We start from the raw sequence: 18,976 nt of genomic DNA, 5'->3' as shown, positions 1-18,976 counted from the left end.
GTGTGGCTTTTACTTTTCCATTTGATTGGAAATGTTAAAACCACATTTTTGCTCAAGCACACAGCCCAAATTGCTGAACGAATTTGCACCAATTAAGGAACACGTCTTGCATAAGCGTTCAAAGGAAATCCTTTGTTGGTTTGCCGTTAATCCGTCCAGCGTTTTATTTTTTATTTGCCATAAAGCACTGTGCACCTGTTCCCAAAAATGTAGTTATCTCTCCCATGATGCATTGCTGGTGCCAAGGTTTCTCATTTCTGAAAGTCTGCCATTATGCATATCTCAATTAGAATCTCAAATCCTTCTTGGAAGCTGACCTAAAATGATTTAAGGGGTGGAAGTGGGGTAGTTTTGAGACTAGGAAGCACGTGGGCAGGGTAAGAAAGGATAAATGGTGGAGGTTTGAGGCTAGTTTCATTTCAAGTAGAAAAAAAGACCCCCTCCCAAAATAAATAGTAAACACTTCGGAACTATAATATATTGAGATGTGGCAATCACTGTGATTGCTAGTTAGGGGAAGAGGAGTATTTTAAATTAATTTAGGAAGCAATCAGTTTTTGTAATATTATTTTAAAAAGTACACGAATTGCTTCCTAAATGTATTTATAATGTGTGGGAGAGAGGTACTAGGAGGCTATTAGTGTTTTGGGTGTGTTAAATGTTTTCAAAAAGCAGAAAAAGTGTACGATGAAATACCGAAGAAAGCTGATCGTTTACTATATCCTTTGTTGATTTGATTGTACACGCGTCATGTGACTTAACAGTGAAGATCTTGATTCACTTCTGACGTCACTTCTACCTCTCTCTTTCGCCACAGTACCAAATTAGTAATCCTACCCGAACCCCTACATCTCTCTTTCTCATCCCAGTACTGAATAGTAATCTTACCTGTATAACCTCATAACCTTCTCCCTCATCGCAGTGCCCAACAGTAATCATACCTTTACACACACATCCCTCTTCCTCATCACAGTGCCCCACTACCACTATGTCACTTACTCGTCACCTTACCCCACTACCACCAACTCACTCTTACTCTTCACAGCTCTCCCACTACCTCTGTCACTCTTATTAGTCACAGTACACCATAACCACCATGTCACTCTTCCTCGTCACATGTATATTTATATATATAAGTATATTATTTGAAAGAAATGTATACAAAAGAGTTGAGGTCAAACCAGCAAAACTTAAAGTGTACAAACAAAATAAATAAATGTTAAGGTAACATAAAAATATATTATCAATACATTTAAAAATATATCATTTAAATAAAATATCATTTAAATAAAATATTGTAACCATAACTTACCCTACTTTTGTAATATGTTGCTCAGGGTGTAACATGTTTTACAGTGAAGGTCATGTAATTTGTATTACAAACATTTCTTTATGTTTGATAAAAATGTGAAACTATTTTTATTGCTTTATGTTAATGTGTCTTACATTTGGGCTGCTTTTGTAACTATATACATTTTGCACTATTTAGTAATTATTTTGTAGTACAAATTGGAAATTTGTATTTGTTTTTATGTACAGTATGAGTATTATAATTTAAATGCTACTAAGTTTGAAAATGTAATTTAATTTTATCTAGGTTTATAAAAGTGAAAATGTGTTGGTTTGTTGCTGGGTTTGTAGCTTGGTGAAGCGTTGTTCCTTATACAATTTCACATCATTTCACCAATCTGCACCAAATTTTGCATAGTTACCTGTCAGGACCCCCCCCCCCCCGACATTACTGGCTTTTATGTTATAGAAACCTAGTAAAGCGCACGTACACCCAAAGGCATCTTGGCGCTGGCTACTGGGAGGAAAACAAATGTCAAAACCAACAACTGAGAAAAGAGAAAGGCTGCCTAAAAAAAGAGTCGTTTTCAACAGCCTGCGGGAAGTGAGATGATCTTCAGTGGCACGAAGAGCAGTAGGGAGATCATTCCAGGCTCTGGCAGCAACCACAGAGAAGGCACGACCAGCGATAGCGGGGAACTACGACAAGAGACACGGACAGATGTCAACAAACGAGTAGGGACGTAGTGAATAAACTTGGCTTGAAGGTACTCGGCGCCCATGCCATAAAAGGCACGGTGCACCAGACACAGAGAGTTAAACAAAATCCGGCTGGCCACGGGAAGCCAGTGCAATTTCTTAAGCAGAGGGGAGAGGTGAGATCCAAAAGGAGGGCGAAGTATGGAGCGAGCGGCAGCATTTTGCAGCAGTTGAAGCCTTTTGATCAAATAGCGAGGCTGGGCCTAATAAAGAGAGTTACAATAATCAAGGGTGCTGAGAACCAGAGCTGCCACCACCGGAGCTTGACATTCAGCAGGAATGAATGGCATGACTTTCTGCAGAATGTAAAGTTTGAAGTTCCCGGCACTGCATACACTAGCCACCTGGTTATCCAGGGACAGAGAGGCAGAGATTTTAACACCTAAATTCCGGACCGATTGGACCGGAAAAGGAAGAGGGCCAAGACTAGATGGCCGGAATTGAGAGGTCCAGAACAGTTGGGGAGATGAAGTACCCACAACCAGGACCTCAGTCTTACTGACATTAAGCTGTAGCCAATTGCTCATCATCCAGCGCCCCAGATCCTCCAGGCAGCTCCTGAGCCATGCTGCAGTCTCGGCTTGAGTAAGATCAAGGCGGACGAGGATCTGTGTGTCGTCCACAGAAGAGTAGTAGCGGAAACCATGCGACCGGATGAGAAGCAGAAGAGATCTGATATAAATGTTAAAAAGAATAGGGTCCAGTGCAGAACCCTGAGGAACGCCACAAAGAAGTGTAACCAAGCCAGAACGGAAAGGAGGAAGAGAGATAGACTGGGAGCGATCAGACAGAAACGAAGTGAACCAGTCAAGGACCCGGCTGGAGAGGCCAGCGTCGGAGGGACGAGAGAGCAGGATCGAATGTGTCGAAAGCAGCCGACGGGTCTAAAAGCAGGACTGCTCCGACACCACCCTTTTCAACCAGACATACCAGATCATTGAGTACCGAGTTCCAGACAGATTCAGTGCCCCTCCCAGGCCGGAAACCAGACTGAAATAGGTCAAAGAAATGGGAGGATTCAAGAAAGTTGGACAAAAGAGGGGACACCAGTGCCTCCATCAACTTCATAAGGAAGGATAGGAGTGATATAGGGCGGTAATTAGATAGAACATCGGGATCGAGAGAGGGCTTCTTAAGAAGAGGGACTACCAGGGCAAGCTTGAGAGACGGAGCAATAAGCCCACTAGAGAAAGAGATATTAACAGCAGTGGTAATATGCTCGATCAAATCAGCAGATACCTCCTTTAAAAGAACAAGGGATATACCATCATTAGGAGATGCAGACTTCAGATTAGAGATAGCTGACAGTACATCAATGGCTGCATACCATTTGGACACCCCACCCTTTTCCCGGATTTCCGCACCTTTGCACATGAGACGGTTTCCTGAAATCAGCGAAACATCAGTGGACCAGTCCCCAACCCTAGATTGCACGGTTTCTGGGAAATTTGCACTGCAGTGAATTGCACCGCGCCAGGGTGAGGCAACAGGTGGGGAGAGAGCACAGTCAGCCCCAGTATGCAGCAGCACACCAACACTTGTCTCCCCCCAATGTCTGCTTCTGGGTATGTCAGCCAGCCACACATGCCCATCAAACAATTAGTGAATCGGAACAGCGACCTACAGGATCATTGATTTTCAACAACTGATGAGTGTTGTAATGTCTGTCCACAGAGAACGGTTACTTTTTGCGGTTACATGTCTTTATACCAAAATCTTTGCCCATAAATATAATTCTGGAAGAAGGTATTATCTCTAATAATTGGTAACTAGTTCAGTATCCTAAAAGCTACTTTTCTACCTACATTTGCAGGGCTATATGGGATAGTAAGCTATCAGCCTGGGACATCTAATACAGAATAGGCAAGTACAGGTAATGGAGGATTGGGCAGAAGACACAAAACATTGGTAAGATTCATACCATTCACTTTATGCTGGATTAAGATATCAGTAAACCCCTTACCATTGAGATTAGAATTATTTGTGATTATCTCTCTATGGATGGGAGCAGAATCTCAGTTGACACAAATCCTCTTTTACCTACAGCAACAAATTAAGGACACAAAGTATGCAAGAAGGTCTAAGAAGTTTTACCGAAATTGAGGAACATTTTATTTCCATCACTACACCTGAGCGGTGGAATTTTGCTACCCTATACAGGTAAAAGTACAAATTGGAGTTTCTGCAGCTAATACTGAGCAAAGGGCTCAGTTTTCAAATGGACAGTTTCTTAATCATAAAGTGTAGATTCAAATATCCTTGAATAAGTAAAGTCCAATAGTGTGAAAAGTGGTTTATTGTGGTCACAGCCGACATGTGTTTCGACCAGTAAGGTCGTCCTCAAGGCTGTTATATGTGATTATCAGTGTTCATTTGTGAAATAACAAGTACAAAATTAGATACAAAATTAGGTACACATTTAAATCCATGCATTATGAACAAAACCCAATTTGGGAAAAGTCAAAACAGAGAGTGAAACAGTCGGGTTGCAGACACCCAACATACGCAAATAGTATTTAGCATTGAATCAACATTTATATAAATCAGTTCAGTTAGAAACAAAATAAGAAAATTCACAGTAAGGGTGTACATACCAAATTCAGATCAGATTCCGAAAAAGGTCAATCATACAGAGGAGGTATAGTAAGCAATTTGTCATTAAATTCAGTGATAGTATTACGTGGATTCTGTAGGGTCCCTAGTGATAGGGATTCAACCCGATCTGATTATTGGTGAGCCCATTTGTTATTTATGTCATTTCTGCATGACTACCGTTTGACAACACTTTACTTCCCATTATACATTGTCACTTTCTTCTATTTTTATTATCCTACTGAGAATACTTTCCAGCTTCCCATACGACCCACCAGGCCTGCTGAGACCCAGACGTAGTCAATTCTTGATTGTGACCCATGAACTCCTGATAAAGTGTAGCCCTCCTCATCCCCCTTCAGCTCCCGCAATGCGTCCCGTAGTCCCGCCCTTCCAATCGTATCCCTTAGTTACGCTGTCATCACCGCTTGCCCCCCGCCCCTCCCAGAGCTCCACGTCCTGTCCCGTTCCCTATACCAGGCTATATTGAGATCCCCCATCAGGATTATGTGACCCCCTGCTTTCTCTTCTAGTATCCCCAAGACGTGCTTCATGAACTGCTCCTGTCCGGAGTTCGGTGCGTACACCATGACTATGGTATAGGGGAGATCCTGGTACGTCGCCTTGACTAATATGTACTTGCCCTCCTTGTCCCGTAGGGTCTCCGTGACTCTAAAGTCAAAAGTGTTTTTAATGGCTAAGGCCACTCCCCCGGTTTTATTCTTTCAGAGGCATGCAAGATTTGGTCGAACCCCCTCAATCTCAGCTGCCCCATGTCCTTATGCATGAGGTGCGTTTCCTGTAGCCCCAGGACGTCCAGCCCCTCTTTCCTCTTAAATTGCTCTAATTTCTTCCTTTTAAGGGGAGAGTAAGCCCCCTGACGTTATGGGTTAGCCACTTGAATGGTTATGGATCCAGTCTTGCCCCTCACTTGTTGGTGACCCCCAGTTCCTCCACTCCCTGAAGTGCCCCCACACCCTCCCTACCCCAACTCCCCCCATCCCTCCCCCTCACTCCCCCTAGGAGAGCTTGCCCTTCCCGCCTGCGTCACTCTGCACCCCCCTGCCCCCTGATTCAACCTAACTCCCCCCCTGTCCTCCCTCCCTTTTCCCCTCCCCTTCTGGAAGTGCTTGCCCTTCCCACTTCCCCTCCTCACTTTCTTCGGGCATTCCCACCCTTTCTAATTCCAGGATGTTTGTCCCCTCTCCCCTGCCCTGTTACCTCCTTCCGAGGCCCACCACCCCTGTGACATTGCTTGTTTAAGTGTTCTCTGGTTCCCCTGTTCTATCCGCCTCTGCCATGTCCTGTTCTCTGTCTTTCCGGGGGGGTCTGCCCACTCTCGCCTCTTCTCCTTTTTTCTCCAACTGTGGTCCATTCCCAGGGTCTTGATCGTGGGCTGGAGTCTGAAGCCTTTGTTCCTATAGTTGTGTGTGCTTCATCTAGGTCCAGTTGCATGATGTCAGCTCCCTCTTGTACCGACGTGACTCGCTTCTGACCTCCTTCCCAGTCAAACACTAAGCCAAACGGGAAGGTCCACTTGTATCGCACGCCTCGTTCGTTAAGTACAGCGAGTACGTCCCTTGGTCTTGCCCCCGGCCCTTTAACCATCCTGCCTACTCTGTGAATGCGATCTAACTCTATGTCATCCGGGGTCTCTACCCCCAAGATTCCAGCGAAGATGTTCTGAACTTCACCCTTGAGTTCTCTGTCCGAGACCAATTCCGGAAGCATCTTCACCCTTATGTTAATCCTGCAGGATCTTTTTTCCATGTCCTCCATTTGAATTTCCAGATTCCGCCTGGCATTGTCAAGGCGCTCTATGGCCTCGCTGTGGGCCGTTGTCTCCTTGTCCACCTCCTGCAGACCGCTTTCTAAAATATCAGTTCTTTCGCCCAGGTGCCGCACGTCTTGTCGTATTTCCCCCAACGCGGAGGTTAGGTCCAACCTTAATAGTTGAAATTGCTCTTGGAAGGATTTGGCTAACCTATCCTGCAGTGCTAGCATCTCTGTCCTGAAGTCTTCTCTTGACATGGGGGCAGAGGGGTCCCCGTGCCCCGGGGTGCTGGTTCCACTAGTTCCTTCATGACCCTGATTAAGCAGGGCCTTCACCTCCTGTGCTGGCCAGATGTTTGGTAGGGTGCCAGGAGCGTCGCCCGGAGCCTGAGCTGCCCTGCCCCGTTCCCCTTATTTTTCTGAGACATAGTCCTTCAGCTTCTGTTGGTAAGCCCTGGTAAGCCCCTCTCCACGGGTGTCTGGGCTGCTCCCCCTCTTGCCCCACTTGCTTGGTTTCGGGGCTCGTGGTGTGGTTTCCCCACGTTGTCTTCTAGCCCTGATGCGCCTTAAGATGAGTTACTGCTGGTTGGTTCTTGGATTTATTTCTGTTAAGTTAGCCAGCAGTGTACAGTGTTTGTGGTCAGGTTGGACGAGGGCCTCGGGGACAACGCACCTCTGCGGGCCGCCCCTCTGTGTGTTGCAGTATATTGGTTTCCTACTGATGAGATGGGGGGGCAGGGGCTCGGGCCTCTCCCCGGGGTGGTATACGCCTTTGTCTGTTTGTGTGTTCCTTGTTAGGTGGGTGTCCCGCTACAAAGGGATGTGGGTAATTACTAAAAGCCACAGGCTCTTTGTGGGGTCTCGGATCCATTTATGTGTGGTGATGAGCGGGGGCGGAGCCCCTTCCCATTTGATTACAGTTGATGACTAGCTTGTCTTTGGAGCACGTTGTAAAAGCAACCAACAGGTACTTAAAATGGTGAATGGGCTACGGAGTGGTTGGAAGAGCCATTACTCAATAGCTGAGATGAGAAATGCAACGGAAATTAACCAAACTATTGTTGAAAATATTAGCTTACCAGCAACCAATGAAATTAATTTCTCTAATGATGTGGGTAGATCTATATGTGTTGAATTCCAAGGTGAATCTAGTAGACAACTGTCACAACAGGAAGGTCTCTCTGAACATGTACCTACCATTCTGAATTTGCCAATTCAAACCACTGTGAAACCTGATCCTTTAATCACATCTGAGATCTATAAGTTTAAAGATATGAATCAGGACGAAGGTATGGCAGCTGGGCGTGGGTGTGTTGAAGTACCGGTTAATGGAGAATTGCTAACAAAGATGGGAATTAGTACAACTAAACCAAGATTTTCTGACGTATCCATAATTGCCCCGGCGATAGAAGCACTATTAGATAAAAGGATGCGATTTTCAAGAGGGCCCTCAACTCCGGTGAAAGTAAGCAGATATTGTATGGAAGATGTGCATGTTCATACTGTTCCAAGTAATTTGTTATCTGATCAAGTTCAGGTACACGCATACTTTGATGAGCATCCCCATTTAGAGGAGTCCACCAGTGGGTTCAAAAATGTTGAGACTAGCTCGCCATCAGAAATGAGAAATAGCCAGGACTCTGTTGGTGTGCATATGGGGACCGAACCTAAGATCTCTAATGTTCCAGTCGAACAACGGGCAAGCCTCTTAGAATTACAGGGAGAAGTGGAACCAATTTATTGGACACTTCTGCCCTTGGAGCTGATTTCCCCGTTTTGACTAGAATATTAAACCTTCTTGATAAAGATCATGAACAAACGCATTCTGAAATCACTTATTCTCATAGTTTGATAATGGAGGTTTCTAGCCAAGGTTAATCGGATAGAAGGTCTCTTATTCACCTGTGATGCTGTGGCTGCTCTATCAGTAGGGAAACAACATATGCATACCCAAATGATTGATAAAGACATGCAAACCCTGTCTGACCCTAGATTGGGGCCAAATGCTATAACCACCTTTGCTGCTGTTACCGCCATTAATGACAAAAAAGAGAAATCTAATCCTCCATCTAAGTTAATAGATGAGTTGATAAAGATGGCATCAGCAAATGCTGTAGCAATCCAACAGATCTTGATAGGGACAACAAAGAATAGCTTTAATGTTCAATCAGCCGGAGAGACCCAGGTTGATCTACCCCCACTTTTGATTGGTGGATGTACTGAAAAACATCCAGATAGGCCTTCTGCATTAAACAATCTAATTGATCTGGAAGATGGGTCACATAAAACTCATAATTCAATGGGATTGCAGAAAGGCGATACAGCTGAGGAACAGGTTTATGAACCAGTATTATCCAGAAAACAAAAAAGACTCTTGGTAAGAGCGGCCAAACGTAAGGTGAATCAATCAAAAAATGTAAAACTGATGAAATTTTTTTTTTAACAATAGATGGTAAAGAGGCGTTTAAAGCTGAGCTGAAAAAAGAGGAGAAGATTGATCTCCAGCAGCTTAATCAGGAGTAGAGTACTCCTGAATATTGATGTTAGTCAAGTCTCGCCAGAGAAGCGTAATTTGTTGGAGAAACAATCTAATGTGAAAGGAAATGGAGAATCAATACATGATGATGTTGGAGGTGTGGTCAAACAAAAACAATCTGACTTGTTAGATTTTTTCCCAGCCTTATATATAAAGAAGGCATCGAACAAAATCAAAGTAGCTTGGCCTTGTTAAATCACAGAATAACGCTGTATCCACTAAACCAAAACAAGGTAGATCTAATAACAGGACCCTCAAACTACTAACTAATCAGGAGTGTGAATCACACAAAATTACTTCCCCAAGGCGGATTCCACCTAATAGTATGGGAAAAGGACTCGAAAACCTCTTACCTAATGAGGATGGTATGAATGTTGAACCACAAGAGCCTGACCATTGTAAAAATGAGATAAAGATGGCAGTGGACAGACCCATTACAGAATGTAGATGAGTCTATGTAGATGAGTCTATGCCTAAGACGGAGGTAATGATTTTAACTTCTGACATGCCACCCATTATGGGCTGGGAATCTAAGTCCCCAACCACTGTAAAAATGAGTCTGAATCGCTCAGCGATGCTTAAGGCTTTTCAGGCTATCCCAGCCCTGCGTACTAACAGAAGTGATGATATTGATTGGGTAAAACTATCACATAATAACCCGACTCGAATGATCTGTGGTTTCCACTCACATATCATTGCGAGGTTAATCTGGGCGCAGCGCGACGATCTTGAATTATTATTAGGTCTAACTCCTTGTCTATTTAGTTCAGATGAACTTGCTGAAATTTTTATAGCCACTCTTCCAGATCCCCCTGCAATCCTAAGTGTGGCAGGAACCTTACCAATGATTAATGAGGATTTTTTAAAACAATTCATGAATTTTGCTGCTTCCTTTTCAGGAATGATGGGTATAGGGCCCGTGAATACAACTGCTATGCCTAAATCAATAGATAGACAGTAGGATGAAATCAAGGCTTTGACTTTTGTGACATGGAACTCTTGTGGTAGTTCCAACCTGCGGGCATGGACTTCATTACTTGAAAAGAAAATGCGGCCCGCGATATGTCTGATACAAGAAACCATGGCAGTAGGTGAATTGGACTTGGATGGATTTTATTTTTCAGGCTACCCTCGGCCTCCTCTTCTCCTTCCCTCATCTCTGACTTTCTTTCTGCTATCCAGGAATGGTGTGCCGCCAACAACCTCTGCCTTAATGCCAGTAAGACCGAGATTCTACTCATCGGCACACCCACTCCCTCCTTCCCTGCAGCTCTCTGGCCGGCCTCTCTTGGCCCTCTTCCTGCAAGGCAAAAAACCTCGGGGTTATCTTCGACTCCACACTCTCCTTCTCTCCTCACATTTCTGACGTTTCTAAGAAGTCACACTACCAGCTGCACCTCCTCAAAGGGATCCTTCCTTTCCTCTCCTTCCCCCAGAAGCTCACTGTCTCCAGAGCCCTGGTTCTCTCGAAGCTGGACTACTGTAACAGCCTCTATCTAAATCTGCCTGCCTTTACTCTCCGCCCTCTGCAACTCATCCAGAACAGGACTGCCAGACTTGTCCTTGGCCTCAAGCCCACGGACCGTATCTCTCCAGGACTGAAATCGCTACACTGGCTCCCTGTGGCTGCGAGGATTAAGTTCAAAACCCTCTGCATTGTCCACAAGGCCTTCTGGGGCCTGGGGCCAAAATATCTTCAACTCTCCCTTCCTAAATATCTTCCTTCTCGAGCACTTCGCTCTTCCGCCTCCAACTCCCTCAGGGTCAGCCGCTTCTCCAAGCAACGAGTTGGGGGGAGATCTCTCTCCGCAGCAGGAGCCTCCCTCTGGAACAGCCTTCCTGCCTCCCTGAAACTTGAGGAGAACCATCTCCGGTTCCGGAAGCACCTCAAAACCTTCCTCTTTGCTTCTGCTTTCTCCCCCCCTCTCCCCTGCTAAATCTCTGAATCTGTACTGAATCAGCAACTGGGCCACTCACCAATCTCGGTCCTTGGCCCAGCCACTCTCCTCTGCACTGTCTTCCTTGCAACCCCTGCACTGCGGGACTGTCTCTGTATCCCTACAGCCCCCCTTCCCAGCACTTGTCTGCACTTATTTTGCACTTGCCACCAGCTGGCCCTTATTATTTATCTTGTTCATTCCTAACCCTGTACTGCACTTTCCCCTCTCCCTTCCCCCTTGCACTTTTCCCGTTCCCCCCTACCCATGCACTTGCGCGATCTGAATGACACCTGGCCTAGTAGGATCGTTGTTTGTCTCCCCTTGTTCCCCCCCTCCCTGCCTTGTCGCGCCTTGAAACACTTGTGTATAGGCGCATTACAAATGCCATATCATATCAGCAGCCTGCTGTCAGGGGCATCTTGGGGCAACCCGCAGGGGGCTTGCTATTTTAATTGATAAAAGTCAGAGATTGGAGTCCACTGTGAAATGGGCTGATGACTCCCTGTTGGTGGTTGAAATCAACCATAAAGATGTGCTTTATCAAGGTTTTCTTGTGATTAATCTCTATTGGAATCCGGCAAAGTGTTCTTTTGGGAAAATCACTAAACATCTGGATCTCATTCTTGAACAGGCTTTTTCGTGCAACCCAAGGATAAATATTATTGGGGGAGATTTTAATTCAACTTGTGTGGTGTTAGACAAGGAGGCTAAACACTGTCACCATGATCAGAAGAAGAACTCTAAAATGAATGGTAAAAAGTGGTTAGAATATTTCCTGACTTGATATATTCTTGCCTTGAAATTCCATCTTGGAGTCAAGATTGGTAGCCTTGAGATAGATCCGATACTTTCTACTATAGAATTTGATCAAAATCGATTGTCTGTTTAGTGGACTTCAAAGAGATGTAACCAAGTTATATCCGATATGCAAAAGGATCATCTACTCATATTGGAGGTGTATACTGGAGGGCAGACTTGTGTGTTTGCTGAGATACAGAATTCATCACGAATTGCTGCACATGTTGCGCAGTTTATGACCAGTATGGAATTCAGTAGTCTGCCTAACCATCGACATCACTATAACCAGAAGGTGGTCAAGTTACGTCAAGAGAAACGGTATCAGCTTAGACAACTTGGCTGCGGGGTATTTAATGGGAAAGAGTATCACAATTTGAAAACGCATATTGTCTCAACATACAAAAGACAAATAAAAGCTATGAAATATGAGTTGATTCACACAGACAATCAGAATCTCCTAACTTTATTATTAAAGAATAGAACTAGACAAGTGTGGGGTACTTTGCGTACCCTGAGTGGCAAGTCAGACATCATTGAAGAATCATCTATTTCCGCACCCACTTGGGATAGCTATATTAAAGCTAAGTTTGCTATGCCACAAGGTTTTTTATCCACCTCTTATACTAATTTGTCTGCCCCTACTGCTGTTGGTTGTGATTGGACTATTGAGGATATACGTATGGCCATTGTTAAATCGAATGGCTCAAGAGCTTATGGGCCTGACGGTTTTCCTCCATGTTTAATTAAACTTAATCCACAACTATGGGCCTCAATTTTCAAAATCAAATTTGATGCCATTCATTATTTAGGAAGAATTCCTGCTTCATAGTACTCGGACATTATTATACCGGTCTACAAGAAAGGCCCGATGAATGAACCAGCCAATTTTAGGCCCATAGCTCTTATGGATTCTGCTGCAAAAATGTTCACCGGATTACTACTACAATCTATCCACCAACATGTTAGTAATCAAAATCTTTTGCCTAAATTCTAGATAGGTTTTCGCCGTCACATGGGCTGCCAATTAAATGCTACTGTAATTGCTCATTTACATCAGTTGTCTAGGTTTTCCATCTCCGGGCCAATTTATATGGCAGCCCTTGATCTTACTGCAGCCTTTGATTCAGTCATTAGAGTAATACTGTGGGCTAAATTGATCAAATATGGTTTTTCTGCCCAATTGGTCACAACGATTGTAGCTCTGCATAAACAAACTATTATAGGATTCGGCTGACTAAGGCTGGTGCAGTGACCGATCCTATCCTTACGGAAATAGGTCTTAAGCAGGGCTGTAATCTTGCGGCTGTACTGTTTAACCTATATCTACTAGATGTAGATGAAAAATGGAAGGAGGCTTGCATTTTTCCCATAAAATTAGGAGTTTTGTCACTGAATTGGTTAAGTTTTGCCGACGACTTATTGTTTTTCGATAGGACTCCCTTTGGGCTTCAGACTAAGTTGGGTCTATTTCACTCCTTTGCTAGTAAACATAATCTACAAGTGGACCCGGAAAAGTCTTTCATTGTTGTTTTCGCAGAAGGCCGAAAAAGATCGGCCAAATTTACTTGGTGCCTCAATGGTATTTCGATTCCAAAGTCATCCTCTATTCGTTATCTGGGTTATCACCTACAGAATACATATTCACTTGACAGCTGGAAGATGATCATAGATAACAATGTGCAACCGCTTACTGCACAGATGAAACTTATATACAATCGATTGGGGAAATTTTCTATGCTTCCTATTCTTAAATTTTATTTACAAAAAGTGGAGCCGATTCTACTCTATGCCTTGGATATATGTCTTTATGACCTAGAGGGAATATAAGACATAATCCAAGGCAAAATGTGGGAGAGAGTATTGGGTCTGGCTATGTCTACGCCAAATGCAGTCATCTGCCATGAGTTGGGTTTGTTGCCGTTATCAGTCAAATGGCACTGGCGATTACTTGCAAATTATGGTAAAATGTTGTCGCCTCCCAGAGATTCATTATATGTAGATTTAGGGATGATGATTGCCCAAGGCCAGCCGCCCTCTTTTTTGAAATTTAGGAAAAAGATGGAGGAATTACTATCTGCCACCATGATTAGTCAAGAGGACCTGATATTAGGACTCCCATCATGTAAACTTAAATATTGTCGCTATAATTGGTGTCTTTTGGTTGACAAGATAAATACTTATAAATCCTTCTCTGAATACGCTAAGTTTCCAAAGCAGTGGGGCTATCGTCCGAAGTATCACAACATTTTTCCTTGCCATGTAGCTAGGACGCGTTATCTGAGATTTCTTTTAAGTAAGATCAATATGGGGTACTGTAGATTCTGCAAAATCAACAATATTATAGAATTGTTGAAACACCTAACTGTTTATTGTGTGAATTTTGAACCTGCAAGGAAAGTTATGTTTGGAGAGTATCTCGGCTCAGGATCAACCCTGAGCAGGGAAAATTTATGGCAAAGATGTATGTGGGGTAGGTCTCAAAGCCTTATGTTGAGTTTAACAAATTTTCTGATAATTCTCGAATGCAAACTACTTGAAAAAGCAGCAGCCACCACTGGTTCAGAATTGGTTGAAGTGAACAGCGCTTAGGGATGTGTCTATCATAAGTTGGTTGGTGCGAACTCTACGACTACTCTTGCTACTACCTGGAATTTATGCACTGTTATGATATTGGCTGTCGATAATGATATGGTTACGATTGTAAATTGGGTTTTTTTGATTTGTTAATTTTAACTGAAATCTGTAATATTGATGCCTGTAATTCTTCTATGAATTTAAGAATTTATGATTATGAATTTTTGTATATAGGTGTTTGTAGATTCGGTTGTTTTTAATTAATTCTTCTGCATATGATTGTTGACTATATCTAACTGTAAGGTTTGGTATATTAATTGTTATAATTTTTTTTTCTTCTTTCTGTTTACTGATTGTAATTGTAAAGGTTTTTTTAACCATAAACAATAAAATAAAGTTCTTCTCTGGAGGCTTTTAAGTGATGTTTAAAGTAAAATCTTTTTTTATTTCGAGTACCTTGAATTCTGTCCATTCCTTTTCTGTAATGATCAGTGATTATATGGTGTTTTGATTGTAATGTTTTAAAATGTGTTCTGTATCCTTAATATGCTAGGTTGTTTGTGTATTATTAGTCTTGTTTTTGTTCTATGTACAGCACCTAAAAACTGGTTCACTGGTAAATACTGTGCTTAATAGATTTGATTTGCTACTTACTTACAGTGTCATAGAATAAAAAGACATGGATATCAAAAGTTAGGCTTGGTTTTCAAGCATTCGTCTACCACAGCGCAACATTGCACTCTCTATGGTACTTGTGTACTTGAACAATGGCAACTGTCAGTAAACAAATGGCAACGCTATCTTTGTTGTAGCTACAAGATAAAGACAAGCACATAATATAATACAAACCACCTACTTTCAGCACAACCAGTCCTTTTCTAAACATTAGTAGCAGAGAGGACAGAATTAGTCATTTATGTATGAATATAAGGTGGTTACCTGAAGCAATCTGTCGCCAACCTGTAAGCTCCCCTCTACGTCGGCTAGACCCCCAGGAGTGATGGATTTCACAAAAATACCATACTCGCCTCCCACCAGGGAAAATCCCAATTCTCCACACACAGGTTTTTCCAATACAATATGAAGGACACCTGTCTGATGACACAAAAACAAATGACCAATGTTTTAGACTGGAGATGGGGCATATGTAAGCTTATATCCCATTGCTTCAAATCATTATCACAAATGCCCCTTTCTTAAAATGTAGTCTTTTGAAGGTAGTTGGTGGAGAAAAGCTCACATAAGAGACAAGTAATTAAAAAAGTCACATGAAATATGCCTGCATTTAACATTTTGTTTTCCACAAAGTGTAGAACTTCAAATTCAACTACGGATCACAAAGACCACATTCTGAAAGGAGTGATCAAGTAAAGAATCTCACAATACCAGAAAGAAAACAAAGGGACATTCTGGAATCTTCTTGTTGATGATTGCTGTTCTGATTGTGCATGTATTCGTTAGAAAAATAAAAGCGGAATGCTTGCTTGCTACTGAATATATCCCCATTAACAATCCAACGTTTGGTAATATGCAGTGCTTTGGTCATTCTCCATTTTCATCACTAACTGTATTAGAACTATGTTGCAGTTTAGGACTGGAAAGCAACACAAGGCTTGTTGTGCCAGGTGTAAGGAAGGCATGGTATCAACAGTAAGACAGTAAGGCAGTAAGACAGACACAACTGACCACAGTTCAAGGGTGTTTATTGAACTTTCACAAGACCTATTTAAACCTTAATCTACAGATGGGAGCAAGCTACGACCATCAAATAATAATAATGTAGTCCTAGTAGAGTCCTGTCAAATTAAAAGGGCCTATACTACAAAAACCTATCACCAATCCTTACCACTAATTTACAAATAATGTGGGGTAATGTTCATGAAAAAGAAAGACGTGTTCACAAAATTATATGTCAGGGTGCTCTGGCCATTGTTTTCAGCACAGGGCAAGGCGGATCACTCGAGCAAAGCACACACTCTGGCTTCTGCAGCACAAGGATACAGTTCCATTTTCCCAGTTCAGGACCTTCTGTGTCCAAGTCTCTTTACTTCTTGCAAGTCTCTTGACACAGAGGGCCTGCTGTACACAGAGGGCCTGTTCACCCTGGATCCCACTCCGCCAGACTCAGATCCTTTTCATTAATAAAAAAGTTCAATGTTGGATCCCCCCTCTGCCGACCTCAGATCCCTTTCAAAACAAGGCTATGAGAATTTCTTTTCGGGCGACTCACGGTTCACCCCGGATCCTTTCTTTTACTCAATTAGTCTTCCTCGGCCGGGCTCTGATCAATTGCGATGTAGTTTAAACTATCGAAGACTTTCGAATGTGCACAGGATTTAGCAAGACCCATTGCATGACCACTTCGATCTCAGTATTCCTTTTTCTCACACTCGGCATCAGTTGGATGCCTAACAGAGACCTTCGAATGAGCGCCCACGTGACGCAGGGCCACTCTGTGTATGGTTCTTGGATTGCCTCCCAGAGTTCAATAACAAAGTTCAATTACTTCTTTTGTTCCAATTATAATCGCGTCGCCTCACACACAGTTCTTTTTGTACAATGTTGCCGCTTGCAACCTTGGTTCAAAACACAAGCTGGTTTGGTATAAGTCTCTCAGACTCACCGGCTGTGCTGTCTTTTCAGACGCTGCTTTGTTGTAGGAGCCAAGGACAGTACCACAGCGGCAATCACTTCTCCCTGCCTTGGTTATCGACGCAGGAGAGCCCCGGGTACCTCTGACACAGTGTGCAGGTTTGATCAGCCTTAGTTCCTGGTCTTCGGTTTCTTACTTTCCAAAGCTCACTAAAGTAACAGTCTTTAGAAGTCACAGGTACTTCCCTCCTTGCGACTCTCTCTGGTCTTGCCGTCTTTCTCCTTGTATTAAAATGCCATCTTGGAACTGCTGTTTCCTCGTGTGGATTGCCTCGCTCAGAGTGTGCTTTCGTGCTTCGCCTTTTATCCGTGTGGGGAAGTGTGATGGAAGTCAGGTGTGTGTAATAATCCGCAATTGCCTGACCTTGCCTGTCCATGGTGTTTGGACATGTCAGGTATACTGGTGTTAATCCATTGTCGCTCACGGTGAACTGTCAGTGAGAAAGTGTCTGTATCGGGAAAGGGTGGGGGGAGTTGAATTCCTAGGTATCATACCTGGTAGGATGGGGAAAATTGTTATTGGGAAAGGGATACCACTTCTCACCCTCCGGTGTCCCACTTCCACTACCCCTGGATGACGGATCCTCAGGGACTAGTGGATGAGACACCTTCACACAGGCCAGATAATGCGAACTCAAAATAGTGCACATTTACATAGAAAGCCTTTTTTGATGCAAGCTGCTTCAGGTATAAGTTACTCCTATGTAGTTGTATCTTCACCCCCAGAACAGTATTCACCAAGACAACTGGTATACCTATAGGTGGAAAATCTGTTTTAAGTTATACCAGCTTCAGAAAAATGAACCTGCTTCAGAACAAATGCCTACTTATACCCACAATTGGCTTTTTGGCATGTAGTATTGTTTTTTATTTCCCTCTAAAATATGTTTCAACCACATTGCCCTTTCTCCTCCGTGAAGGCATCATGAAGTAGCCACAGACAACTGAACTGCAGTTTACTTTTTATACTTTTATTAAATCAAAAGGAGTGCTGGAAAAAGCCCCAACTTGCCCTATGCTAAGGTGGAATTTTCCTACGTAAACAAAACTAAGGATAGTCGACGTCAGGATGTCCAAAGTAAATGTGTGTCTAAAACCTATACTTGCCCTCACATCTATTTCTATACAATATGTAGGGATGTCAGCTTCAAAATCATAAGTGTTCAAACAACAGTTATAAGCTTCTTCCAGCTCTTGGTTGGAAAGGATCTCCCTTCCTAACAATTCAAGATAGTTCACAAAACCGCAAAAAGGGGAGAGGGTTGGGTTTCCCCTCTGCAAGGCTTCAGGATATTTCACAAAGCACCAACGGGTTTCCGTTTCCCCAAGGTTTCAAGATAGTTCACAACACACCAAGGGGTTTTTCTTCCCCAAGGCTTCAAGTCTTTCAACACTTTAACAAAGTTTGTTAAGATTAACCCACAAGCTCTGTTGCAGGTATTTCGAGTGGCTTTTCCATAGGTGGGTGTCCTCGGTCTAGGCGCAATTGTTGGACCACACGGTCCACCCATTACAGGTCACGCAACCGACACACCAAACTTGCTCCTCCTTCACCTGCATGTTGCCACTGTTTCAGATTTACAGTGGGATTTGGTTCAGGTTCAGTTCACCTCCTCCTTATGCTTTACATTACTTGTTTGCCACTATTCACATGTTGCACTTTCCCATACTCTTGTGGTTCTTGCCAATACTTGTTCTCTCAAAACACACAGTTCTTTAATATAGTTCATATGGCTCTTGCCAATGCTTTTTCTTTCAAGGTATACAGTTAGTTCATATTCATAAGTTTACACAAAACTTCTTTCATTCAGATCCGTATTCAAAATGCTTACTCTCTTTCAGATCGGTATTCACAAAGTGCTAGTTTCTACTTAAAATGTCATTTGCATTTACTTTACTTCAGCTTATCGGGGATATGGCTTTCCAAAGTTAACCTGGTTTCGTTCCCTGCCAGGTTAAGACTTTTCCACTTTCTGCTATTTATTTATACCGACCGCCTCCAATATGCCCTGGCGTCCCTTTACCACTTCACGGGACTCGCTGGTCTCTTCTGACACCTTTG

General features: G+C 43.1%; 1 protein-coding gene across 6 annotated transcripts in view; it reads right to left on the bottom strand.

Annotated features, from left to right (window-relative positions):
• The window catches only part of PTPN13 (protein tyrosine phosphatase non-receptor type 13), a 1,388,150-nt gene that overhangs the window by 249,222 nt on the left and 1,119,952 nt on the right, over positions 1-18,976 (bottom strand). For 5 of the 6 annotated variants that reach the window (XM_069630435.1, XM_069630437.1, XM_069630436.1 and 2 more), the window contains one exon: positions 15,202-15,357. The exons of the other annotated variant lie outside the window; for it this stretch is intronic. In XM_069630435.1, the coding sequence (XP_069486536.1) occupies positions 15,202-15,357 (156 nt within the window). The remainder of the gene's footprint in view (positions 1-15,201; positions 15,358-18,976) is intronic. 6 annotated transcript variants of the gene reach the window in all.

Source organism: Ambystoma mexicanum, chromosome 6q (genome assembly GCF_040938575.1).
Source record: "Ambystoma mexicanum isolate Mex_15411 chromosome 6q, UKY_AmexF1_1, whole genome shotgun sequence".
Lineage (NCBI taxonomy): Eukaryota > Metazoa > Chordata > Amphibia > Caudata > Ambystomatidae > Ambystoma > Ambystoma mexicanum.
This window is presented reverse-complemented; position numbering and strand designations above follow the sequence as displayed.